The sequence below is a fragment of the Delphinapterus leucas genome, chromosome 17 (assembly GCF_059928025.1).
Source record: "Delphinapterus leucas isolate spDelLeu-1000000601 "Yukka" chromosome 17, BTC_Dleu_Yukka2, whole genome shotgun sequence".
Taxonomy (NCBI): Eukaryota; Metazoa; Chordata; class Mammalia; order Artiodactyla; family Monodontidae; genus Delphinapterus; species Delphinapterus leucas.
Window position 1 is genome coordinate 4,337,820 of NC_143145.1, and position 27,009 is coordinate 4,364,828.

At 52.2% G+C, this 27,009-nt stretch overlaps 1 protein-coding gene and 1 non-coding gene across 2 annotated transcripts in view; both read left to right on the forward strand.

Moving 5' to 3' along the window:
* The window catches only part of COL22A1 (collagen type XXII alpha 1 chain), a 233,432-nt gene that overhangs the window by 136,236 nt on the left and 70,187 nt on the right, over window positions 1-27,009 (forward strand). Inside the window, exons 27-38 of the mRNA XM_022555244.2 lie at window positions 2,207-2,251; window positions 2,806-2,850; window positions 3,309-3,362; window positions 6,527-6,568; window positions 9,291-9,323; window positions 12,261-12,314; window positions 12,593-12,646; window positions 13,450-13,503; window positions 15,279-15,332; window positions 16,934-16,987; window positions 19,613-19,717; window positions 20,482-20,526. Coding sequence (XP_022410952.1) covers window positions 2,207-2,251; window positions 2,806-2,850; window positions 3,309-3,362; window positions 6,527-6,568; window positions 9,291-9,323; window positions 12,261-12,314; window positions 12,593-12,646; window positions 13,450-13,503; window positions 15,279-15,332; window positions 16,934-16,987; window positions 19,613-19,717; window positions 20,482-20,526 — 639 coding nt within the window. The remainder of the gene's footprint in view (window positions 1-2,206; window positions 2,252-2,805; window positions 2,851-3,308; window positions 3,363-6,526; window positions 6,569-9,290; window positions 9,324-12,260; window positions 12,315-12,592; window positions 12,647-13,449; window positions 13,504-15,278; window positions 15,333-16,933; window positions 16,988-19,612; window positions 19,718-20,481; window positions 20,527-27,009) is intronic.
* LOC115804058 (U6 spliceosomal RNA) lies at window positions 21,736-21,842 on the forward strand. The gene has a single exon (XR_004024901.2). It is a non-coding gene; the product is annotated as a U6 spliceosomal RNA (small nuclear RNA).

Sequence of the window (27,009 nt, forward strand, 5' to 3'; positions counted from 1 at the left end):
CTTAGAGCTGTGTTTCCTCCGATCTCTGAGTTGCCACACCCTTCTGGGCTTACACCGTGTGAATTTTCACATTCCGTTCAACAGTCTTCAGAAGAATCTGTTCCCATCGAGTTCCCTGTGCACGATTCTGTGGATGAAGGTGATCAGTCAGAAGTATTGGGGTGAAACTGAGGTGCCCTCGGGGGTTTCTTTCATCTTTCCTTCTCTGTGTTTTGTGTTTATGTTCACCCCTAATGGCTGAAAGGTTCAGAGAGGTCTGTTACTACAGCTCACGTGTCATTTTTGTACGATTTCTAGTGTGATACTTTAAAAAAATTTATCTAGAAAGTTCAAAATTGTGAGTTTCTGCCGTTATGATGCTTTTAGGACATACTTTGTAGCTTCAGAGGAGACCTGGCAGGAGTCCTAGTTACTTTATCTTGACAACATGCCAGCTAAAGATAAATATTTTCAAAGAAGATGATGGCTACGTCCTGGACGCGGCGGGTCTTGAGTCAGCCCAGAGAAGGGACTGGTTGTGGGATGAGCGGACGCATCGCCTCTTTGGCTCGTGTCAAGAATTCCAGACGCTGCCCGGCTCTCCATGGGCTGTGCTTTGGCCTAGGATTCAAGAAGCACTTCAGGTGGCCTTCAAAATGCTTTCTACCCAAACTCAGCCCCCCAGCACCTTTCCCACTGCAAAGGTGTGACCGTCCTAGCAGATTTAAAGTGACAATTTCTATAGCAAGTATTTGCACAATTCCGGTTAGAGCAGTTCTTACTAACTGTGCTTGTAAACACTGGGAATTGATGGGAAAACTGGAGTGCGTCTAGAATTTCTATTTGCACTGATTCCAGACACCAGTTGCCCTGGTGGCACCAGAGCTACAGGATAGAATGTGTGCTTAATGCTAAACAGTGCTTTTAGTTTCTTTGCTTTCTTTTCCTTTTTTTTTCCTCTTTGATATGTGGTACAGCCTTCACTACCAGTGGAATCTGGCATAGCTGCAGGGAGAATCTTTATGTGTGTACATACCCGTTCATTCATTCATTCGTTCGTTCGTGTGTCCATTTACTTACCAGAAAACTACTTTCCTTATGGAACCATTTCTTTATGGAAACCTACATAAAGGTTTCACTAAGTACCATAACAATGTTAGGAAGAAACTGTCATTCAAGAAGTTAGTGTTTCTTAAGACACGTGGCTGGTTAGAAATTGCAGTCCCCCCCCACACCCACCGAACAGCCGCCTCTTTGCACCACTGACTTGCAGGGGCCTGGTAGGCACAGCAGCCTGGTGCCGTGGTGTCAGAGAACAGGCCCCTCTGATCCTGCACCCTCCTACTTTAACGTGCCCACAAAATGCACGTCAGGAGCAACACTTCTTCCAAGCTACTGGAACGGGTGTATCCCTGCTGGGGGCTTGCTTTCAATACAAGTTTGCATGTTTAACAGCATTTCACCCAAGACTGGCCTTCATTGTAACGCACCAAGCGAGACGGAAACAGACCTCTCAGCTGCCCGTGGGCTCCTCCACGGGCGCCTCTGTTTACCAGCGAGTCTGAACGACAGCCTCGGGACGGCCCGTCAGCTCGGACAAGTTCATCAACGGCTTCTCCATCGTTGCACCCAGCCTGGGGTCTGGGCTTCCCTGAAGGGGCACAGATCTCAGAGCTGGGGTGGCTCTGGGACTCACGGATTTTGGCTCCTTGTTTTTTGTTTTTTGCGGTACGCGGGCCTCTCACTGTTGTGGCCTCTCCCGCTGCGGAGCGCAGGCTCCGGACGCGCAGGCTCAGTGGCCATGGCTCACGGGCCCAGCCGCCCCGCGGAATGTGTGATCTTCCCGGACCGGAACACGAACCCGCGTCCCCCGCATCGGCCGGCGGACTCTCAACCACTGCGCCACCAGGGAAGCCCCTCCTTGTTGTTTTGAGCTATAAGTGTTTAGATTCAGGATGAGTGGACTCAACCTGTTTAAATGCTGTCAGGGCAACTCCAGAAGCTGTTTCTTTTGAGGGAAGCAGAAGACAACGTGAGGGAGTGTGGACGCCCTCTCTCCAGAAAGGCGAACCACTCGGGTCTTCAAAGCCTGTGACGCTTGTGCTGCTTGTGTGAAAATCGAGGGTTGTGGCTGACGGGGGCTCTGAGGGTGTGGGACCAGCTGGGATGACGGCCATCTCTGCAATGCGAGTGGAAAATGATGGGGTGTCTGTTATTTTATCTCCAGGGTGAAGTTGGGGAGCAGGGCCCGGCAGGCCGACCTGGAGAGAAGGTCTGTTCCACCTTCATTCGTTCAGTGCGTGCGTTTGTTAGTATACGCTACGCCTCGTGTCACTTGTCTCCCTGGAGCTCATGACCTTCCCGTCGTGCGCTCATTTACTTACCCCATGACGGTCGGCATGTCCTACGCATCTGTCGCTGTGGTGGGTACTGGGGTCACCACCACTGGCCAAGAGCAGTTGAACAGGTGCAGCGAGTTGGGCCATGCAGGTCGAGGGGCATAGGAGTCCCTTTCGCTCAGACTTGGGGGATGTCAGGAGAGGGCGCCAGGAGGTGACCTCGTGGCTGATCCAGAGGAATGAGGAGTCAGACAGCAAGAGAGGCGAAACACGGGTTCCCGGAGAGGGAGTAGCAAAGTGAGGACCACGTGGTGACTCCCCATGAGCAGACTCGCTCGAATTTGCTTTCCACGTTACCCCCGCTGAGCCAGAGGTGTCTGGGGGGCCGGACGGCAGGCGGTAGAGAGCACAGTTCCCTCACCCTGGACCACGGGAGAGCCCCCTTGCTGAGAGCCCACTGAACAGGGACGCCGTGTTCTTTCCACAGGGACAGGCAGGGCTCCCAGGCGTGAGGGGAGAGAAAGGAGAACAGGTGAGTGGCAGCAGTGTCTTCCCAGCAGGGCCACGTGCCTGTGCCCGAGGAGAGAAGCCCCCTTTGCAGTCTTCGACCCTGGGGGGATGGGTGGTGATTCAGGCTGGGATTAGAGCGTATTTCCTCAGTGTTCATGGAAGAGAAAAGGAAGGGGATCAGGCCGCTCTGGTCCGTGGGCTGGAGCAAAAGGACGGTGGCTGCGGGGTCTCTCTGAAAAGCGTGGAGCAGCTTCAGATGAAATTTGTGGGAACGGTTGGGGCTGTTATCTGTCAGGTGCAGAATTCGGTGCTTCACACGCAACTGACAGGCTGTCCCTTGAACTTGGTTTTCGCCACGGCAGGGCAGGTTGGGAAGAAAAACACAATACTTTGCCCAAGGTCCCCTTGCTCTCACCTGGAAGAGGCGGCCGTTGCACTCAGGTGAGTGCTAATGTTTCCTAATTTTATCTTTCTCTGTAGGGAGAGAAAGGGGAACTGGGACTCCCGGGACCGAAAGGTGACCGAGGTGCAAAGGTAGGAGCTCCTGCTGTTGTCCTGGTCATCCGGTCCGTGAGCCGCAGAGCCTCCCTTCTGTAGTTTCTGTGCGTTGCCTGCGGTTCAGTGGAGAGGGCAACTCCTTGGAGTCACAGTGGTGGCCTGGCGTACAGTCCTGGTTCTACCCGGTGTGTGGTTCTGAGCATCTCATCTGACCTCCTTGTGCCTCCCTTGCTGGCCGCCTTGTGCCTCCCTTGCTGCCTCCCTTGTGTGATGCTGACACAAGCCGAATCCGCGGGCAGGTGGTTCCAGGAGCCCTCACGGATACCGAAATCGGTGGATGCTCGAGTCTGTTCTGTGAAATGGTGGAGAATAATGAACACAGTCAGCCTTCAGGAGCCAGCCCACGGGGGTCGGGGCCCGCTGTGTGCCAGGATCGTGGGAAGCACTGCACGTGTAGTGACTTAGGTGACACTCGTGACAACCGGAGAGGGGTCATGTTATCAGCAACACCCCCAGTTTATAAAGGAGGAAACTGAGGCACAGAAAGGCCAAGCCGCTTTCCCAGGGCTGCGTGAATGGAGGGTGGTGGAGTCAAGACCCGACCTCAGTCTGGGCCCAGCGTCCTGGCTCTGACCAGTCCTCACCTCACACCAGCCTGGCCCGAGGGGAACCTGAGGAGTGGCCACACCCCCGAGGGGCCCTGGTGCCCCTGTCCGGCACGGTGCTGTCACCTTGTTCTCCCAAGTTTGCACGCTCGTCCCCTCCAGGGTCCTGCCCTCGACCTCTCTCAACTCCCGTCCCCCTCTCTCGGGCTGAAGGCTGAGGGCTTTGTTCTGGACAGACCTGCGATCTATAAATAGAGATCCTGGAATGGAAAGAGCTTTGGTGGGTGAGCCATTCAGGCCTGCTGCTCTCCTGGACTTTTCAGAAAGCAGTTTTTATTTGAGAAACTCATTTCCAGAATGCAGAGGACTCAGCGAGACCATTAAGCCCGTGTTATTGCTTTGGCAGAGTTGCCAGGGCCACAGCAGAATCACATTCAAGCTTCCGAAGAATCTGGCCTGCTTTTCTTTTCCCCTAGAGAAATATGTAATAATAGACAATTCTGGTCAAAAAAAAATCTAAAATAAGACATTCAGGCAACATTGCCCCCTTCTGACTGTGCCTTGAGCACCCCTGCCTCAGTTCTCTGGTCCGCTTTCTCCCCACCAGCCACTGTGAGAATTTTGTCCCCAGGGCATCTTGGAAAGTAGGGTGATAATGTGTCTGTGTCAGCTAGCGCTCAGAGAGTTAAACTACGGAGAAGCTGGGATGGGAACCGAGGCCGGTCACATTAACTACAAAACTCAAAGACCCTTCTCCAGCCAAGCATCTTCCTCTAAGTCAGAGAGCTGCCTGGGCTGTGCCCCAGCGGCCCACCGGCCCTTCCTTCACCCCGCAGCCCTGGGGGCGGGGGAGGCTTCTCCAGAAAGGTGGCCTTGAGGCTCTCGGGGTTAGAGATGCCCTCCAACCCTCTTCTTGTTTATGTCTATTCATACGTTCCACTGGGACACGCTCAGCTTTGGTCATTTGGACTTTTTAATGGAGGGCAAATTGGTTTGGATGAGATTCGTTTTGGAGCACGAGGTCGACAGTGTCAAGAAGAGAATCGGGTAAACTCGGATAATGCAAATAGCGCTGAGAAAGGGTTCTTCTCTCTGAAGCTTCTGGAACTTTAGTCAGGGAAATGCGGCACAGTGAGTAGTTCAGGGCTTGGATTCTGGGTTTAAAGCCAGCCTGAGCCATTTGCTGGCTGTGTGACTTTGGGCAGGTGAATGAGTGTGGTAGCTTCCGTGGAATGGGAACACGGAAGCATCTCTGTTACAGGCATTTAGACGGAGATTAGAGGCGTTAATGCCTGTAGAAAAGTAAGTCGTACCTGCGGTTAAATCCTATATAACCATAGAAATAATCATAGAAGACTGTGTAACTACATTTTATTATCATATTATTGTTACTAAGAGCAGCCTTTCCTCTCTCTAAGCCAACTTTATTCATTCATTTGTCCGCTAATAACCATGAGTGGACCCAGGCCTGCAACAGGCCTGACCCTGGGCTGCTCGGAACACACCTGGGCCTCAACATCCATGTCCTGACACCATCGTGGCTCACATGGGATGACGGGCTTTGGGGACCGCACCTCCTGGTGGAGTAGCCAGTGACCTCTTTTCCTCGGGGCAAATGTAGTAACAATTTTCTCCTCAGTCGGCCCTCGCTGACGCTCTCACTCAGCCCCCAGATGATGCTGTGAGCTGGATGTACTATTGTCATTATTTTGCGCAGAGGAAGACGAGCTGACGGAAGTAGAATAAAATATATAAAATGGTAGAGTTAGGTTTCAAGCTCAGGTGATTCAACTCCCAAGCCTGTGCTGTTTACAGGAATGTAATAGTCACCCGTCAGGCCCCTGAGAAGAGCCTGTCCCCTTCGAAGAGGGTGGGGCAGGGCCCAGGGGAGTTCCTAAGGGCGCTCAAGCCCTTGGGCGCCAGTGCACAGCGTGGAGAGGTTTGCTCCACCGCGTTATGGCTGCAGCAGGTGGGAAGTCACGTAAATGTCATCAACAGGGAGGTGGATCGTGTCCATTTTATTACCTTCGTTGGTTTATTAGTTCTGTCTCTCCTTTGTTTTATTTTAGTGATTGCTTTGAAGTTTCTAGTAGACGTCTTTAACTTACCACAACGAAATCTTTAAGTGCTACTATACCGCTTCATGTATAAATGTACGAACCATATAACAGTATATCTTCATTTCTCCCTTTTGGCTTTTGTGCCATTGTTGTCATACGTTTACTTCTACCTGTGTTCTAACACCTACAGTACATTGTTACTGTTTTTGCTTTAAACAATTGGTTATCTGTTAAAGGTGTAAATAAAAAAGAAGTATTTTATACTTTAAAAAAAAGTTGGATCATAGATCACTTTATTTCCATGTGCACCATGGAATAGTATTTAGTGATATAAACGATCTACACATACCAGCATAGATACTTCTCAAAATGAAGTTCTCATGTGTCTGAAGTATTTTATAATCTGGAATCTATCTATCTATCATCTATCAGGTAGATGTGGGGTGGGTGATTCTGTTGTCTTGGGAAAGGTATCCCAGGACAGGCAGAGCTGGTAGAGGGTTAATGGTAATTTATTTTCCATTTCTTCATCTAGGGTGAGACGGGTCCAGCAGGCCCCCCGGGATTACCTGGAACTGTAAGTTAACTCTGCTTCTAACCCTTTCTCCTTCTGCACACATACCACTTAGTTATAAATATCTTTTTAAGGGAGTTTGTCAGGTCCTGTAATCCAAAAATGCATACGCTTCTCTAGGAACCGCCTTGTGCTTATTGATTGATTTTCGTCAGCAAGCACAGCTACTGTTTATTAGAACATTGGCTAGACGCTGAGCGTACATACCCACCTCTTGCCTATGAGGAAACAGAGGTCCAGAGACCAGAAGCCGTTTGTCCAGGGTAAGACTACAACACAGATATACAGCCACGACTCGTGCTTCTACCCTCCGCGTGTCTGAGGGTGGGCGTTGTGAGTTGGGGATGAGTAGTAACAGCGTGGGCTTTGGAGCCAGAATAAAATGGGTTTGGCTGTGCCATTCACCAGCACTGCGGTCTTAGACACGTTATTTAATGTCAAAAAGACTTGGTCTTCTCATCTGTTAAGAAAAAATGTTATACCTATAGCTATCTTGTGCATTTGTAGTGAAAATTAACTGAAATAATACAAGCTACAGTGCACAGTTTCTGGTACATAATAAATACTAAATTTAAAAAAAACGAAGGCTATATAAATATGCGAATATAGTTTGCATTTTTTTTTTCATGTGAATGTTTCTTCCCAGCCTTGATATTCTGTGCTTTGATCGGATGATTTTGGGGGAGGTGAACGTGGCTCCAGATGCTGGCCATGGCGGGGCACGTAGGGATTGGTCGTTTAGTAGCTACAACAGGGGACTGCCTCATATGGAGGGCAGGAGATGGGAGAGCCTGAACACCCAGAAATCCCATTTGCAGTGTGACTAAGATGGGCCCTCCGTGGTCTTCTCTGTGTTACCTCATGACGCCACCACCGTTTTCTCCCCACACACAGGCCCCTCAAAATGAGACGCAGCAAGTATTTCAGAGTCAAATTTAGAGTCAGAACTGGCCATGTAAAATTGTTGTTTAAGACTGGTAATATTTAATGTAGGCAAGTTTGCAGGGAATGAACACCGCCTTTTGGTGGGAGGCATATTGGTAACACTTATTTGAGAGGTTACTTGGTATTAACATATCATAAAGTGTCTGTCTAACCATCAGATTAGAGATTCCATTCCTAGGCATCTAGCCTGAAGAATTATTTGCATTGTGTGTATTTAAAAAATCACGTACAAGGATTTACATTGTGGTGTTGCTTATAATGAAAAATCACAGGCAACCTACATGACCAGAAGCAAAGAATTAACTAAACCACGGAATATGTGTATCATGGAATCCTACTTCATAAAAATTAAACACACACACATGCACTACACATATGGCTTTAAATAGATGCCAACATTCAAGAAAAGTTAAGTAGAAAAACTAGTTTATGAATTACAGCGTGTGTGAAGGCTAACACGGACTCTGCAGCCCACCTACGTGATGTCCAGCATTCACTGGCTGTGTGAACTTCATTAAGAAGTTTCTTTCTCTGACCTTCAATCTTCTTACGTGTAAAAGCAGGGCAAAAACAGATAAAACTGCTTCTTTTACTGTGAGGAATATATGAGTTAACACATATCAACAACCATAAATAATGGTTGCTGTTCTTATTTGTATAACTCTCGTGCAAAGTTACGCATTCCTATACATTCATAATTGCAGTTGGAAATAGATACAAATGGGTCTAAAATATGCTAAACTGAAAAACAGTGTTTTCTTTTGGGGACGAGACTGGGGTTTGGAGAGATGGAGGGCACAGTGTAGGAAATACCCTTTTTTTCCCTCCTTGTTGAATTCATTGCGTTTTTGGACTCGAATCCACGATGTCCTTTTGTCCGCTCACTTATATTTGAGCACCTGCTGTGAGCCAGACGTTGGCAGAGTTTGGCTGCTGTGGAGCTTAAACAGCCTCGTCAGGGAGATAAACTCTAGTCACGTGGCGGCCCAGACACACGGATCCTGCAAATCATAGTAAATGCTGTGAAGGCAAAGAGCAGGTGCATAGCAAGGGGGCCTCATTTATATTTGAGTGGTGCAGAGGGAGGGAGATCTTTGAAGACAGGACATTCAAACACGAGCTCTGAAGGGTGGGCTTGGTCAGTCAGGTAAAGGAGAAGGGAAGCGCGTTCCAGGCCAGGGGAGCGGCGGGTGCGGGAGCTTTGAGATGGGAGGAAGCAGGCCGCCTGGGAAGTATTCATGCAACGCAGAGGGACGGCCGTGCGGGGGCCAGTCCATGGGGTCCTCAGCTGCTGGGACAGAGAGTCTGCATCAGCAGGGCTCCCTGGGCTCAGAGCTGAGTCCCGCAGCCTGGCTTCCTTGTCACCTGTGTCATTGCCAGCAGCCGCTGGTGGTGGAGGGATCCAGCGGTCCAGGCACAGCTTTGATTACTCGCATGGATTCTTCCGTTTCGGCCCCGCCATACCCTGAGAGGAGAATGTGTCATCCCATTTCACCGATGAGAGCAGAGAAGCTGGCAGGTGTCCGAGGTCACACAGTTTAAGGTGGAGGTGACAGGCTTTGAGCTCAGGCTGCGGGACTCCAGCGTTCCCACAGCTAACCACTGTGCTTCCCGGACTTAATACCCGCTCGGGGACTTGAAAAGAGCACGGGATCCTAACTGTCAAAACTAGTCATCGTTAAAGGAGCCCTCGGGGCTGTATTCTTTTACTCCATAAATCTGTCAGAGGCAGGTTGTTAACATCGATTCACGTCCTTCTCATTTCTGGTTTCCTTTTCAGACGTCCCTGTTCACGCCGCACCCAGGGATGCCAGTAAGTAGCAGCGACTCCTCGGTGCTGCACGGTGTCCCCCAGCCTGGCTCGCGATGTCCCCGGGGGCTCTGGGAGCTGGGCCCGGGCTGCGTCCTGACTCTCAGCCCCTGCGTCCCAGTCGCTGCCAGGCATCTGGGCTTCCCGACCTTGTCCTGGCAGCCAGTGGGGACAGACCTTGCGAGGAACCAGCTCCAGGGTCGGACAGGAGGTTCCAGGGGCCTGGAGGCTGCCTGCCAGTAGCCAAGGGCGAAGGCCAGCCCTCTCTTTGGGTAAAGTTACCTCCTCACTACACAGAGAGTGGCTGGTGGTTCCGAGCAAGACAGAGTCATGTGGGCTGGCAGAGGACCAGAGGGCAGAGCAGGCAGTTCAGTGGGTGTCTGCAGTGAGGGGCCCCGGGCCTGGAGGGCCTCGAAGGGACAGGTTGAGAGGGGCAGTTCGGAGGCCGGAGGGGACCCAGCCTGCGTGGAGGGTGGCTGGTGGAGGGACAGCTTGTGGCTTCTTGTGAAGATGAAGACGCTTGACCGAAAAGGATGCTCGCCATGGCCGCAGCCTCCAGGAACCTTTCCCTCCTCTATCCACGAGCAGCCCCCGTGGAAATAAGCACGTTCAGGGGCTCTGCCTGCCTTGAGGTCAGCAAACAGCCTCCTGTGGCTCCTTTGCTCTCAGGGTCGTGGCTCTCCCGCTGTTAGGGCTTGACCCGCCACACCACGCGCGGTGGCGGAGGGGCTTGTGTGGAGGATCCACCTGTTTCCACGCTTAAGTAGCTGTGACTTGAGAAGCTCAAAAGGACCCTGTATCTGATGGAAAAGAACAGAGTAGAGAGAGAGAGGCTGAGTCGGTGCCGGAATCACTGCGGAAGGGGGAGGATGATTTTGAGCTGCTTCAGAGGAAGAAGCGAGGGTGGGAGGGCCATCACGGGGCAGTGCGGCTGCAGAAGTGCTGGGAGATGCGGGGGGAGCAGGCTGGGCCTCCGGCTGGGTCCTCTCCTCTCTCAGAGGAAGGGCTCAAAGGGACAAGGCGGCAGAGCCTCGAACGCGGCAGATGCAATGCAGGCATAGCTGTGACCGTCCCTGTGCCCAGGGATGGCCCGTGGCTCGGAGGAGTGAAGCTCCTTGCAAAGGACCTTCCTGGACTTAGCAATTGAGACTTGGTTGTCAGCCACGAGGCCCTGGCCGAGCCCCACCGTCTTCCTCGTCCAGGACCACACGCACCTACTCGATGCCTCTGGGTCTCCCTCCCTCATGCCCACCCTGAGTCCCCAGATCTTAAGGCAGACCTGCACATCCAGCCTCTGCTTAAAGGAATTGCTCCATAAAAGATGATTGCTCCCATGGGAAGGGACTGAGAGAGAGCCAGAGGTCTGCCCAGCCTCCTTTTTGAATCGCAGTGGTGCCACCTTCCTACAGGGTTGGAGCTGTGCAGAAACCAGGAAGTCACTTTAAAATGCAAAGCAAGGAACCTGTGTCCATGAAAAAAAAAAAAAAGATTCATTGTGGATTGTTGCATGAATCCCTCTGGGGCTTCCTCATTGCCATGGTAACCGTGTTGTATTGATGGTTTTGAAAGATGTTCTTCTGTTTGATTTCTCCTTGCTCTCAGCTGTGTGCCTTCCAGCCCCTGCACACGGGGAGGGGCCGCGAGATTTGGAGGGGCGGCAAAGTTTGCAGCATGATTAAGAAGGGGAATAAAAAGGGGGAGGAGGGCTGGAAGGAGAGCCCCTCTTCCTGCCGCTCCAGGATTGAGAAACCTTCTGGGGATGTCAGGGACCCCAGCTGGGGAGGCCTTGAGGTAGCAGGGTGATGGTGGTTTGTGGAGAGCAGAGCAGGGGCTGTTAGATGGTGAGCAGGTCTGGAGATGTCAGAGAGGAGAAGGGAACCCATTCCTTAGCTGGAGGAGGGAGGGCCAGGCAGCCTCAGGCTTGGAGACATTGCCGTTAAGAACTTCAGTGAGGCTTTGTAACTGGTTTAGAAGCAGCCACCTCGGGAAGGCAGCCTGACTCCACCCCCTCAGCCTGCAAAGGATTCCCAGACGCCCAGCCAGTGCCCTGCGTCTGCTGAGCGCAGAGAGGGGATTTGGCTGGGCTGACATCACCAAGGAGGCATTTGGGGGAGAACGACGCTCCTGCATTCAGCATTCAGCAGCTATTGGTGGGCACCTAGTGTGCACCCCTGCAGCGAAGACTCTGCCTCCTGGCTCTCAGGCCCTGGGTAGAAATGCCTTGAGCATCTTGCCTGTGAGACCCCAGGGTCTCTCCTCTATCCTGGCCTGACCACTCCTGGTTCCTGAGCCCGCTTCCTGCCACCCACTGTTCCTTCCCCCAGCTGGCAGAAAGCATGTGCAGACTCCTTCCCTGTGCGTCACCCAAGTCCATCCCGCAAGCCCTTTCATCTTTGCAGATTGTGTCTCCAGTGACTTGTGGACCAGACAAAAGAATTTTGCAAATCCCCCAGCCCCCCACGGGAACTTTTCTAGGAGGAAACCATGCTAGAAATAAGGGTATTGTTGTCTGGTGACTGGAGCCAGAGTGCGTTCTTCTGAGCTGGTGGGAAATGGAGATTCTAGAAGGAATGAGCTTGCCTCTGTTGAAAACCTCTTTGCAAGAGCGACCTCGTTTAACCCAGGCCCTCCGAGGTGTGCTGTGCAGATTCCGCTCGGCAGCTGATGCAGAGGGAGCGGCGCCCCCGGCCCAGGGCCGCGCAGACACTAACTCGGGGATCAGTGACGAGCTTGGGGGAGGGCAGGCAGGAGCCTCGGGGGCAAGGTCTCCAAAATCTGCCCATGCTTGAGCAGAAAGCAGCGTGGAACCTGCAAAGGGCAGTTGCTGGCTGTGCTGGCTTCTCCTCCAACGAAGGGGCGTGTGCAGGACAGGCAGGTCCGTGCGGGCTGACCTGAGGGTGGGCTGAGCACGTCTGCTGTACTCCACTTCCCCGCCGACAGGGAGAACAAGGGCCCAAAGGAGAGAAGGGCAATCCCGGCGCGCCTGGGGAAGCGGTGAGTGCCCGGGCTCTGCGCCCCCTGCCCCTGCCCCTGCCTCTCGGCCCTCACTCTGGGCGGCTGGTCAGACGGGACGTCTGAGGGCTGAGCGGCTGCAGCTCTGAACTGCGCACAGGAGCCCGCTGAACTGAATGCGGCCCCTTCCTCCTCCCTGAGGGGTCCAAGGACACCCCCTCCATGGATCTCAAATTATGCCCATTGCACGTGTCCATACCTCCCCCATCTGCCCGGAGCGGGGGTGTGACCTAGTCCATTGATAGGTTGTTTCATTTCAGGGATCACAGGGTCATCCTGGAGAACTGGGGCCTCGGGGACCCATTGGACCACCGGTAAGAAAACTCTCTGTCCACCTGTTGGCTCCTAGACCCGAAAGCCTCGCCAGCGCCTCCATCCCTCGCTGGCCCCTCTCACCTGGCATTCCTGGAGTGTCCACCAGGGGGCACTGCCACAGGCACTGCTGGGACTGTGAGTCCAGTGCCCTGGGGCAGAGAGGACCTCACAAAGCGCCCCAAAATGCAGCCCCCGGGGGCGGGCCCCGCCTCTGGGGCCCAGGATGTCGCAGCTCTGTCGCTGAGGTGTCGGTGTCGGTGAGCTGGGCTCCCGCCACGCACTCCCTCCCCGACTCTGTGCAGCCGCAGCCGTGCTGGGGACCAGGGCTCCCCGAGGCTTTTCAGCGGCGGGAGGTGCCCTCCTCCCTCCCAGCCCCGATTGGCAGCTCCGGTTTACATGACACCTAGTGTGTGTTAGCGTCTGGATCGCATTTCCCTCAGTTTTGGCTTCGTAACTGGCTCTTTGTTGGGCAGTTGTTGGTGTTCTCTGAGAGTTCCGTGGGAGCGGCCTGTCTGGGCTCAGACGCCACGGGCCGCCGGCTAGCTGTGTGCCCCGGGCCAGGCTGTCCCTCTGAATATTGTTCACGTCAAGATAAAGGGTGGGTGCTGCTGTCCCGGGGGTGGGGAAGATGGAGTACGATAGCGGAGGCCAGGAGCTGTGATCTCTGCACCTTTAGACCCGCTCCCTGTCCTTCAGTTTGGATCACCTAATTCTGATGACGAAGGTGCCCTGACGTCCCCGCATGGGGCCGAGGACGGCGTTGCCTGTGGCTTCTCACCTCCCCGTTTTGTTTCCCGTGCAGGGTGCCAAGGGACAGGAAGGCGCGCAGGGGGCGCCCGGAGCAGCTGGGAACCCCGTGAGTCCTCCCGGGTCCCACAGGAGGGGGTCTGGGCCAAGCACCTGCCCCCGCCCGGGCTCCCAGCTCTGGGCAGAGTGTGGGGAGGGGGCCGGGAAAGCGCCATCCACGCTAGAGGGCTGGCCGGGGCTGGAGCCTCCTGAGCAGCCAGGACCAGAGATGTGCCGGCCTCTGCCACGTTCCCAGCATCTCAGGGTTTCGTCCACACGTCAGCCCCGAAAGGAATCTCCTGCACACACATGGGTGGCGCACACATGGACACACGCAGACGAGTTTGTCCCTCTGAGAAGCACGCCCATGTGCACATCCACACGTTTGGAAACCGAGATGCACACGCACCGTGATGCGCACACACATATGTACACCCGTATAAGGACGTGCACACATATAAATGCAGTTCCGGCAACTCCAGGAAGACAAGCACACGGGTACTCTCACGCGCTCGCTGCTCCTGGCCCGCCTCCCTCAGGCCCAGAATCTCCGTGGGTCGGCACTTGTGCCCCTGAGCTCTGACTAGTGTTGCGTCTACTGGAGCGGATCCCTGAGCCCAGGCTTCTCCGGGGAGCTGGCAGACTCCCGCGGGGACTCCCGGGAGGGGCGGTGGCATTAGAGCAGCAGCAGTGCCAGGCAGGCAGGACCGCGGGCCCCACGTACCCGGCTGCAGTCTGCTCGCACGGCCCAGCCCACCGTGCATGTGACTTAGTGGGAACGGGGTCAGCCCCGGGAGCTGGGCGGCGTGGACGTCACAGAGAAGGGGCTCGCGGTCAGCTCCTCCGTGCTCCCGGAGAGAGACCCGCCCGAGCGCAGCCTGCGGGAGAGGGAAGCCAAGCGCAGGGGCGCGGGCGGCAGGAGAAGCGCGGGGAGGCCCCAGTACTGGGAGTCCCCTGCGTCCCCGACTCCCTGGTGGTGACCCATCTGGAGTGTCCTCATCCACCTCTCCCGTCATACACTCGTCCAGCCACCAGTGTTCAAATCCACCTCCTCCAGGAAACATGCCCTGATTCGCCAGTCAGATCCAACACAGGTACGCATGCACACGCACGCGCACACATACGCACGCACACGCAAGCTTTCCCCCCTCAGTGCCAGAACAGCCCCGGCATCTTCAGAGGGAGCCAGGGCGGGAGCAGTGCTGCCGAGGCCCACTCAGCCTTCTGCCACCATCCCCACCGTGAACTCCCCCTCGGCCCTTCACCAGCGGTTGGTCACCAAGCCCAGGTCGTTCCTCCTGGCACCTTCTCCAGGGATGCCTCTTCCTGTCCAGCCCAGGGCTGCCTCTCGTGTCCTGTCTCTGGTCCCCGAGGCTTGCTCGTGCCCTTACGGTCGACCTGCGTTATCCCGGAGCATGTTTCTCTGCAACGCAGGCCTGAAGGGTTTGTCCCATTTTTGGGGTTTCCTTTCCCCCAGGCTCTGAGGATAGAGGCCAAACCCCACCCGAGACACGTGCATGTTTGGACCTGGCCTTCCTTTCTGCCCACCCCGCCCAGCACACACTCCATCTCTGCCGCCTATGTGCTGTGGTCTTAAGGAAGGTCCTAGGCTGCTTCTGTTCTCCTGTCTCCCACCTCTGTGCCGGAATCCCACTCATTTGAGGCTTGGCGAGTTGGGGTGCACCCGGACGGGAGGTTCATCTTATCTGTGGAGGGAGTTTCAGGTTAGAAACGTTTCCAGCAAATCAGGGAGAATTGAATAGAAGGCAGGTTTGGAGGGAAACTGGGGGAGCTGCTTATAATCAATACCTTGGGCCTTTCTAACCTTCTTTTGTCTCTTAATAGGGCGCTCCTGGACCTGTAGGTCCCCCTGGTTCCAGTGGCCCCCCAGGAAGTGTGGTGAGTAATCGGGGTAAGGGGAGAGGGCAGGGACACCAACACTGGTTGTGGCTCCACAGTGCCCATCTCCTGAGTTAACTCATTTATCCTCCACAAAACTCAGGGGTGTAGGCATCCTTACTCCCATTTCACAGATGGAAGAACTTGATGTCCCGACGAAGTCACCTAGAAAGTTACCAACCTGAGGTTCTCGGTAACTCGTGAGGTCTCTGGGTGGTAAATGAAGCTATGGTAACTGCAGAAAGTTGTGAACATCACTGATGTTGGAATCAGCATCAGAGTTTGCCTTGGAAGAAACAAAATGAACCTACAGAAGGGGAAGAGGCCCTGACTTTTGGGCTGCCCAGGTTCTGGCCACAGCTCTGCCGCTAACCGGCTGTCAGGCCTCCGTGAGGGGCTCCTGGAGGCCTCCGCTTTTTCATCTTCAAGATGGAGAGCGCGGGCTCTGCGGGTTCGCCCTTAACCTCCTGCTCCACTTGACTTAGGGAGGCAGCTTCCCCCGTGGGGGCCCCAGGGGTCTGCTTTAAGGACCCCAGCTTTAAGGTCCACCTGAACATTGATTTCAGCTGTAACGTGTGCAATGAAACACCCAATGGCATCTAGTCAAGGGTAACAGAGAACTGTGCTCCTGAAATAGATTGAGACCAGTCCCGTTCAGCCACCAACCTTTCTGTTAATAATCATAGCCGTTCAGAGGACAAATGTGGGCATATATGTGTGCCAGGCACTGTTGTAAGGGCTTTACACGAGTTCGTTCATTGACTCCTCGGGACCCTGGGAGGTGGATATTAGTATTGCCCCCATTTTATGCAGGAGGAGACTGAGGCACAGGGAGACTGAGTCATGTGGTTAGTGGTTGCCGTGGATGCTGCTGGACCCTTGCCTGTACCATGTCACCCTCCCCACTGCAGTGCCAGCCACAGACTTCCAGGAGCCAACCTTGCATTCCTCTGCCTGAGGGTTTCCTATGGCTTTTAGAGACCTCACTGTGCAGCCACATGACACGTGGCCAGGAACACCACCCACCAGCAGAGGCATCCCTGGCTGATGGGTGTATAAACGGCCCAGCTTCTCCACTCCTGGTGGAGCCACTCTGAGTGTGTGTCCTGCGTTGGCCCCCAGAGCCCCCAGCAGGACCGAGCTCCAGTTACACGAACGTGTCACTCCCTGCCTGTCCTCCTTTCTCATGTCCCTGCTGGTGCTTCCGTGGAACACCTGCACCTGAGCCTTGTCTCAAAAACTCAACCTCTGGGGGACTCTGAAGACACAGGTGGAGCAGGTCAATGGTGCCAAGGCCATGTTCTTAGGTCACCCTCATCCTCCCCGAGGTCCCCTCTGAGAGCTGCAGACCAGGGCGGGCAGGGCACCAGGAAACACATGCCTGCGTGGTTAGAGGTCTCGTGTTCAAGGTTGAGTGACAGACCAGGGGAGGAGCAGCTGAGGCAGGCTGGGGGAGGTGGCGGCGAGGAATTTAAGCCAGGGTGGGGGGGGGAATGAGTGGGGACAGAGCTGTAATCATTAACTGAAAGGGGCTGATCGCCCTTCTCTGGGGGCGGCAGCACTCCTGAACTTCACCTTGTCAATAACCCCTCTTTCTTCAGGGCCCCCCGGGCACCAGAGGCCCCCCTGGGAAAGATGGGGAGCGTGGCGAGAAGGTAAGGTGCAGTGTGATCTCTCTGCACACAGCAGCAGTTCTCAGCTTCTCAAGAAGCAGGGAAGGAGGAGCCAGCTCTGCCCAGACCTGGTTTAGGACCCAGGGTCCGAAGGGCTTCTGAACAGAAGGGTGGGAGGGGCCCTGCAGTCCTCTTGTTTAACCCTCACAGCGGACCCGTAGGGTAGGTGGATCCCCATTTGACAGAGGTGGGGACCGAGGCTCTGAGAGATTAATTCAGCTCTCCTACGACCTGTAGCTAGTGAATCACAGAGCTGGTCGGTCTGACTCTAAGTCCATTTTCTCTCAGTTCAGGGCACCAACTTCGCCCTCCCACACCTTTGTGTGCACAGTTAAACCTTCCTGAGTTATGAGAAAGAGCTTTGTTTATTAGGAAGAAGAGAGACACCGTGTCCCCCCAAAACGCCAACACCCCGGGGGCAGAGAGGGAGGTCCCATGGACTTCCACGATCCCACGCCACGTTTCCCGAGCTCGCGTTTTAGGAAGCATCTCCGAGGGGTACTCCTGACTTCTACTGGCATCTAGTGGGTGGAGACCAGGGATTCTGCTAAACTGTCACAGGACGGCACCCCCCTTCTCAACACAGAGCGCCCGTCCCGAATGTCAGCAGCGCCGGAGCTGAGAAGCCCGGACTGCAGGCACCCTCTGACACCTGCATGTTCTCGTGTGTAAAATGGAGACACTGACCACAGGTGGCAAGGAGGAGCTGAAGCACTGATGTGTCAGAGGGCGCGGCAGAGAGCCGGTGATGGGGGCTGACGGCGGTTCGCTGTCTCGAGCCACCACGTGAGGCTTCACCTTCAGGAACGGGTGTCTCGGCGTCTCCACGGCGCCCGATGCCTCCTCCGCAGAGGGCCCCTCCCGGCACTGCAGTGTCTGAACTTGATGCAAATCCCTTCACGTCCACTTCGCCTGAGACCTTTGAAAGGAGTGATCATTTTATCTTTTCTATTTTGGCAAAATGCAACAAGGATAAATAACAAAATTTTACACTTTGGTGGGAAGGCTCAGTTTTAAAACACGTACTTCAGAGAGGAGAATGATTCACTGCAGAGAGAAATGATCCACCAACCTGTGGAAAATATCCTTAAGCGAGGGAAAACAACCTGGCCCATCGGGTTTTCCTTGATTACACCACGTCTGAAGGATTAGGCTCTATTCGGGGACGTAAGTGGGGCACTAACCACTTAGGAGGAGCTTAGAAGGGGGTTAGAAGAGGTTTTTGAGGACCAGTTGAGCAAAGATGAGAAAAGCTGTGAGCTGTTGACTCATTCAGCCTCAAGGGGGAGCCAAACACTTCTGCTTGTCTGAGCAGAAGCCTGGGCTGAGGTCCAAGACCCAGGGCTGCATTTAGAAGGGCACTTCCCTCCGGTGCTCTGCAAAGTGGTAAAAATCCCAGACGGCAGGATGTGTCCAGTGGCTGGCCTGAGGCTTGCAGAAGCTGATCCCGCCCTGGGCCTGGAGACAGGTCCTCTCCATCCCTTGCTTTGCCCCTCCTTGGGACATCGTACCTCACCTCACCTCTGCATCAAATGTCGGAGGCGGTCAGACTGCAGCCTAGGCCCGAGAGAGCCCTGCCTGGGAAAGGGAGTTCCTGCCTCTCACGTGGTTCCCCCCGCAACGTTCCACAGCCAGGGCTGCTTCGGGGCTCCTGGCTTTGTGGTCAGAAAGGGTGAGCAAACTCCAAGCCCAGCTCCCTCATTAGATCCTGGCTATCTGTCTCTCTCTCCCCACTTTGGAGCCCTGGGCTGTGTTCACATCGCTGAAAGTCCGTCATGTGAAGAGGGATTGGATTTCATCTGTAGAGCTCCAAGGTTGAATGCCAAACATCTGGAAGGTTTCAGAGAGGGTTGGCTGAATATAAAGGCACACTATGTAATGGAACTGCCCGATAAAGGGATGAACAGCCTGAGAAGGTGGTGAGCTCCCTCCTCTCATAGGACTCCAAACAGAAATGGGAGGACTGCCTGGAAGAGGCACACATGATGGTTTCCTGCAGTGGGAGGAATGTTGGACTAGAAGACGTCTAGTATCCTTCCTATTCCCATGTTCCACGTTGTATAGTTTGCTAAGGCCGCTGGAACAGTGTATCACAAACTGGGTGCCTTAAACAACAGAAACTTACCGTCTCACCATTCTCACTGTGTCAGGAAGTCCTAAATCAAGGTGTCAGCAGGGTTGGCTCCTCCTGGGGGCTGTGAGGGAAGGATCTCTTCCAGGCCCCTCTCCTTGGATTACTGATGGCTCTCTTCTCCCCATATCTTCACGTTGACTTCCCTCTCCACATGTCTGTGTCCAAATGTCCCCTTCTTGTGAGGACACCAGTTCATACTGGATTAGGGTCCGTGCTACCCTAGTATGACTGCATCTTAACTAGTTACATCTGCAAAGACTATTTCTAAATTGAGGTACTGGGGTTAGGGCTTCAGCATATGAATTTTGGGGGACACATTATACAACCCATCTTTCTATGCCCTCAGAAGGGGTGGGCTTTCTGAAGCAGGGCATCACCAGGAAGCCCACCAACCCCCTTCAGGTTGGCTCACCACTGAAAAGCTTACTCTCTGCATGTCACTGATCCTGGACACTGTCCACTTTTCCCTCCAGGGAGCAATGGGAGAAGAAGGAAGCACAGGGCCAGGTGGCCCCAGGGGCGATCCTGGTGCCCCTGGGCTCCCGGGGCCACCCGGAAGAGGGAAAGATGGAGAACCGGTAAGTGTCGGGTCCAGGGTTTCTGTGCCCATGACGACCAGGCTGGAATTAGAAGAGAAAAAAAGAAAAGGCTCACTGGTCAACCTTTGCAGAAGCGGAGTCATAGCCAGTGAAAGCAAGTGGGCTGGGAAAGGGGTCTTGGGTGGGGGAAGCGTCTTGCTCCTGTCCACTTTAGGCCAGTGCAGCAGAGTCCCCCGTGGACTGCTGGCCGCGTGCCAGGCTCCAGGCCGGACGCTGGGGACACGGAGATGGGTGAGCTCCTGTGCTGTTGAGATGCTCATGAGACAGCCAGGCAAACAGATAACCATAGCTCAGGCAGTCCTGGAGTGCACATCCTGGAGAAGGGCTTCCTGGTCTGTGTAAGTCTGGGGAAACCTTGCACAGGAAGTGGCATCTGTGTGAAATGTGAAAGTTGGAAGAAATTACTTTTTAGGCAGAACAGCACAGAGAGGGTGGTCCAGACAGGTAAAACGTATGTGGAAACGCATGAGAGCGTTGTGTGCATGGGGACTTACAAACGTGTTAGAGTGTCACGGACACAAAGTGAGATGTATTAGTAAATTTTGCTGCAGTAATGAAGAACCCCGAAATCTCATGTAGTGCTTTCAGCCCTTAGCACTACATGAGGACACAGGGACCTTTTCTCTGTACAAGACAGGTCACGATGAGAGTCCCATCCACCTGTGGCCCCCCACGGCACAGGGTAGATGGGTAAATGCTCACTCATGGTCCCATGGTTATCTTTGTGCCATTCATTTTCCCAGGGACTTCGTGGACCACCTGGATCACCTGGACCTCTAGGAACTAAGGTAGGTTTATCTAGCGAGCTGTGGATGCCATGGGTTGCACTTAGGGGCCAAACAAAATTTAACTGTCAGCATCTCTGGTCACCTCAGTTTACTTGCATGTTCATCACCTTCCACTTAACTAAAGGCTCTGTGACTCTGAACTTTGACATTAAAGTAGTTGCCACATAATTGTTGCTTACTAAATGTTTGCAGTGAAACCAAGTTGCAAAAGATGCTTTCAACCAGCAAAGCAACGGATCTGTCTTGTATTATTAGTTTAACTGGGGACACAAACGATCCCCAAATCTCAGGTGATTAGCACAGGAAAAGTCTATTCCTCATTCACAGCGTGACGGGAGCTGTGGTGGGTCTACCTGTCCGTCCAGAGCCCCATGTTCCTCCAGTCCAGGGCCATCCCTTCCTCTGGGACTTCAGTGTCTCCCAGAGCCTCCGTATGCGGTGGCAAATGAGGGAAGAGACGGTAGAGGATCTTGGGGAAGGATTTTGTGGGCCAGGCCTGGAGGCGATCGCTCATTTCCACCAAACTCCTGACACTACGGGGGAGGGGCGGTTGTCCTCTAGCTGGGCCCTGGGAGGGAAGGCAGACGCTTTGGCAAACAGCAGGCGTCTCTTGTTCAGTACACTTGCAGCCACAGCTCAGAAGACATGACTTCACCCATCAGGGAGTGTTCTTAAGAGAACTTTCCTGAGTGACTAGGGAAGTTTTCCTGGAGTTATTTTCACAGCGAAGCAGTCGTTCATTGAGTCAAATGCACCAATTAACAATACACTTTTTATTTCATCCATTGCATATCCACTGAGCCTCTGCCGCGTGTCAGACCTGGAGGTGGGCTGTGGGGTGACAGGGATGGGTGTCACGTGTCCCCAGCCCTCTAACAGCTCAGGAGCCGGGGGAAAAGCAGACTCACAAGTGCTGGGATAGAGGGAGCCTGAGGCACAAGTGAGCTCAGAGGATCCTCCCGACCCAGCCTCGTTTGACTGTGGAAGGCTTCTTGGAGGAGGTGATGTTTCTCCTGATTTTAAAGTGCATGTAGCCACTGGAAGGGGAAGATGAGGAAGGAGTTCTCTGCAGGGTACTAACGTGGGAGAAGGCCGTGGGAGCGTGAAATAGAATGTGTTCAGAGTAGAGCGTGTGCTCTAAATGCACCCGCAGCCAATGAACCATCACTTGACCAGCTCAAAGGCATAAACTTAAGAATGCGTGTGACAAGGCTCACTTCGGCAGCACATATACTAAAACTGAGACGGTACAGAGAAGATTAGCGTGGCCCCTGCGCAAGGATGACACACAAATTCGTGAAGCGTTCCATGTTTTTTGGCTAAGTGATTCTGTAAATAGTTAAATAAAATTTAATAAGTAAAAAATTAAATAAAATGCAGTAAAGTTTAGAATTTATGTACAAAAAGAATGTGTGTGACATAGTCAACGATAGACATTAGAGTGTTTATTTTCTGCTTTAGTTTAACATATATTCAAAATCACATAAATTAAAGAATTACTGTATAATTATGATATTTTTATCCACTTACATATATTTATGAAAACAGTTTTAAAAATTCTTTTTATGTGCCTTTGGTTTCATGGCCCGTCATCCCTAGACCCACTTTCTGAGTCAACTAGCACTTTCCCAGATCAGGTCACCATCCATCCCAGTCAAGTTATTGAAGATATAACACATTGGGAACCCATACATGCTGCTCTTACTGGAAGTTTTATCTCAAGGCCCAGATACCCATTGTTGTTTTTTTTTAATTCCTTTTATTCTATAGTTGTGTCTTTGGGATCTGAGGAACGTGACCGCAGAGTATGTTGTATTTATTATATGTAAAAGGCTTGTTTACAGTAATAACCAGGACATGGAATTTGAGGCCTCAGGAATAACTGTGGTGTCTGTGTTCAACTTTCTTGCTTCCTGATTTTTTCTGCTATTTGGGCAGGTGACCTCTGTAACTGTACTAAACTTGCACTGATTGAGGTCATAGTAGGCTGATGTGCATCCCCCTGATAGTGACTTTGTAGTTCATGATCAAAGGGGAAAAAAACGAGAGAGTTCTTTGAGTGATCTGAGCAAATATTTGGCAACTCCCCAGTTTCTGAAGAAAAAAAAAATTGGAAACAACTTTGCCTGAATTTGAGGGCGTGTAAGATAGTTCCCTGTACCTGGAACAGTGGGAGTGTATGGAAAGGAGCAGGAAGCAGGACCAGATTCTGGAGGCCCTGTGAATTAACAGCCAACTGAAGGCGTGTCTCCGAGGTTCCGCTGTGATGCTGTGAGCCCAGAGTCTGACTGGCAGCGCTCCTGTGCTCTCGATTTCCCCCCTAGAGGAGGACCTTCAGGACCTGGAAGGAAGGCAAGGGCACTGGAAAGGGCACCAGAAATGGGAGATGGGGAAGATGGCTTAAAAGGTCCTTTTCTCTGTGATATTTCTGAGGTTGATGAAATCTTTCTCCCAGGCAGTTTGGGGAAAAATGATATAATGCAAATAAAAATAGTTGTCTACCTCTGCTTGTCACAGGTACATGCTCTGTAGATGTTAGTGACTCTTATCATTAGATCGCCCCGTGGAGTCTGCTTCACGGTTGCAGCATGAAGGTGGGGAACCTGTAGGCAAGTTGCTGGAGAGAGAGCCCAAGTGGAAGTGGGAGAGGCAGCAGTGAGGAGTAGAGAGGAAGGCTGAGACCCCGGGGTGTGAGGAGTGCAGGGGGCCTTGCCCTGGGGTCCAGTTGACCAGCCATTTTCAACTCCATGGGACCCACGGTAAGTCGTGCTGTCCCTTTGGCCAAACACATCTTCCTGTTTCAAATGTGAGATGTGTAAACAGATGACCCTTTCAGTGTTAATATTGTATAATATATATTTGTAAGTTAGAATGTAGTTTAGAATGAAGGTTTCCCTAGTCAGCTGGGAAGGTAAATTGGAATTCAGGTCTTTAGTTGTAGAATGGGGGGCCCGTGGGGGGGACCAGGAGGGAGGAAGGGGACACAGAGAGAGAGAGAGAGAGAGGTAGCAGGGAGCGTTCAGCAGTGTGCCTTGCCCAGGCACTGTCCGTGGTTCCTGGTGCTGACTGAAAACCCCTGGGGATTTCAGGGTGGGTGCTATAGTGTATAAGGGTTTTCCTGGGCACCTCCTCAGCCCTTCCTAATTGCTTACAACCGCAGGAAGACTCTTAAAGATGCCTTTCCTTCTCTTGGGTGGACTTATTTCTAGCAAAATGAACAGACTTTGCCTTCATACAGAACTGGGTTAGGATCCCAGCTTAGCTACTTGCAAGATAGATGACTTAAGGGCAAGTGGCTTATTCTTTCAGACTCTCTTCCTTTTCTGTATAAAGGAGTAAAGCATAGTTAACCCCCAAAGGGCTCCTGTGGATAAGTGATCTCACAGCACATAAATGTTCAGTAAATGTCATTCTCCTTCCATGACTTCACACATCTCTTCCCTGAACAGTGTTGAACTGGCCCAGAATGTTTTGCAGCCAAAACAGATACTCCAGTCAGTATTACAGATTACAGCTCACACGCCCCTTTTTTCCCAATCAGGAGCCTTCTTGCTTTTGCTGACCAGGCTTTAAGGTCTTTTGCCCTTTTCTTGAAGCCACTTTCTCAAAGTTTCAGTCCGTTAAGCTCTGATGTGTAGTTGCTTGGGGTAAATGTTGGCATCACAAAGGGGCATAAACATACCAGGGCCAGGCCTGGCTACCCTGCAGCAGAGATCAATCAGTGTGACTCAGATTCTGGGCTGGGCTGGGAGAGGTCTTTCATCATGTTCCCTCCTGGGTAAAAAGTTGATTTTGGTCAAAAGCAAAATTTAGTACCTGACAAAATGTGAGTGATGAGGTTCATTCATTCGGGCGTTCAGGAATTGGCCATTAAAGGGCTATTCCAGGCCCTACACTGGGCATTGTGGATGCGAAAGCGTGTAGAGATTGTACCCAACATAGGGTCTGACTCATTTTTGGTACTTTACAAATATTTGTTGGATTAATGGTTAAAGGAATGAATGGATAGTTTTCTTCTTCTTTTAAGACACACAGAAGTCAGAGGGTCAGACAGACAAAATGGGAGGGCAGTGTGTTAAGATTAATGAGGGTATATTCGAATACCTTCCGGAAGGCAGAGAGGAGGGCAGGCGGAGGTGGGTTTATGGAGATGGAATGATTGGGCTGAGTCTTAATTGGTGGGGAAGTGTTTGGAAGCTTAGAACCTGGATCAGACAACATCCCCACGAGGGGAACAGCTGGTGCAAGAAGCAGGGGTGTGAACAGACCGCATGGAAAAATTCAGATTCCACCGTTGGTGTGATTTAGCTTTCAGTGGTTAGGGTTTTGTGCTGCGCATGAAATAGAGCCTTGGGAAGAAGGGGTAAGCCACGATAAGACAGAAAGTAATAGGAAGAAGTTTACATTAACCACTGTGAAGAGGAACGGGTGCAAAACAACATGGATATTTCTGACATTTTTGTGTGCTTAGTTTATTTTCTGTCTTCTGATTCGGCTGATAAAATATAATTATAAAATATTTCATGTTATATGGTTTCTTACCTTGTAAATGAGTCTACGGAAGATACATGGGAATTTGGTAGAATGTTCTTTTTTTCCCTAATTGATGAGGGTCTTAAGGTGCCAGAGAGGTTATGGCATTTATGCAAAGTCACAGGACCAGATTGACATTGTTCTGTTAGGAACGGAGCTCGGGTGCACTTGCCTGATTCGCGGCAAAGCCTCTCTACAGACACCGGGTTGTGGTGAAGGAAAGTAGTGTTTGTTGCCGGGCCAAGCAAAGAGGATGGACGGCTAGTGAGACCTGAACCCCTGATGGCTTTCAGACAAGGGTTTAAAAGCAACGGGAAGGTGAGGGTCGTAGGGTGTGTGATCAGCTCGCGGACATTTCTCTCATTGACTGGTGGTGAGGTGACAGGGTGATGTTTGGGGATCTCAGTCATCAGCCTTCTGGTTCCAGCCAGTCTGGGGTCTACATGCTTGTGGTCAGCATCCTCTAGTGGGTGGGCGTCTTTATTTCTGCAGAACAGCTCGAAGGTACGTGTCAGATGGTTACGTATATCCCTTGAGGAGGAACTAGGAGTCCTGAGGCTGTTTTATTGCTCAGCTGTTGTACGGGTTACCATAACTTTTCTCGCCTAACCACTGTTCCTTTGTGTCTGCTTCCCCTCTCTTCCCTAATTGGTAACTGCTTGAGTCTGCTCTTTGGAACTCGGTGAAGGCCAAAGAAGTGAGGACACGACCTCGAGGGGGTTGTACCGGGGAAGGTACAGGGCCCTGTTCAGTTTCAGTCCCGCCTTTTCTTTGATACTCTTCAGTCCTGAGAGAAACAGGGGCAGGGCAAGAACGGGAATAAAGTTTGGGATAGAGAGAGGTTAGCCATCAACTCACGGGGGAACTGGATTTTAGGGGAGCTCGGTTTCAGTCCTAAGACTGGACTTGTCATCACCTGACGGCCAGTTTGACGCCTTCTGCCTCATCCTCTCGCTGCTACAATGTGCTGGTGAGGGACACGGCACTGATCATGTTCATTCTTAGTTCATTACCCTTTTCCCACATTTGCCTTATTTCTTGACTTCCTACCTTCCCGAGGCACACAAATCAGATCTCCTGGCAGTCCCAGGCACCTTGTACTTCCCAGAATCAGCCATATCATATTATTCTAAAGAAACAGAAGGCACCATCTGGGGCTCTGAAGAGGATTTCTTGGGGACTGTTTACAGAAGCGAGGGTGGGACAGAGGGATGCCGCAGCTCTCAGGACACGTCACCACCGTCCACCTGGAGGGAGGAGGGAAAGAGACAGTGTTACCAGAGTTTAGTGAGAGGTTTGGATTGTGGTTCATCTCTTTTGTGAGAACTTCACAAGCCCTGTTTCGCTTTCTCTTCTGAATTTAACACGGAGTATTGAAAATGGGCTCATGGTCGAGTCATCTTTGGTCTTGGAGTCTGGGCTGCGGTTTGCAATGAATAAACAACCAACATTAGTTGAACGAGTATATAACTTATATACTCATCCTAGGAACAGTCATACTGCAAGAAAAACAAATCATCTTGAAGCGTGACTTTTCTTAAAGGTCCAAAATGTAAAGTTTTCAAATTGAGATGGTGGTTACAGGATAAGCTGGTGATTAATAGGGTTTTCCCTTAATGCTTAAACACATAAACCTTAATAAAGCAGTGTTGCCTAGCAACGCCAGGTTCTACCTGAAATAAACATGCTGCACATTATCTCATCGGCTCTTCATAATGACCTCCTAAGGCTGTTTCCAACTGTCATACGAGTTAACTCATCCTGGAGATGTTAAGTGCTTTCACCGGGGTCACCCCCCATTTCAGTATCAGGCTTGGCTGCCGTCTGCTGACCTAACAGAGGTGCACAGTTTCTTACACAAAATCCTGGGGGCCCTGTGTGCTTCGGATTGAATTTATTTTGGAATTTAGAAAGGTAATAATTTGCAAGCAGCATACATTGCATTTACCG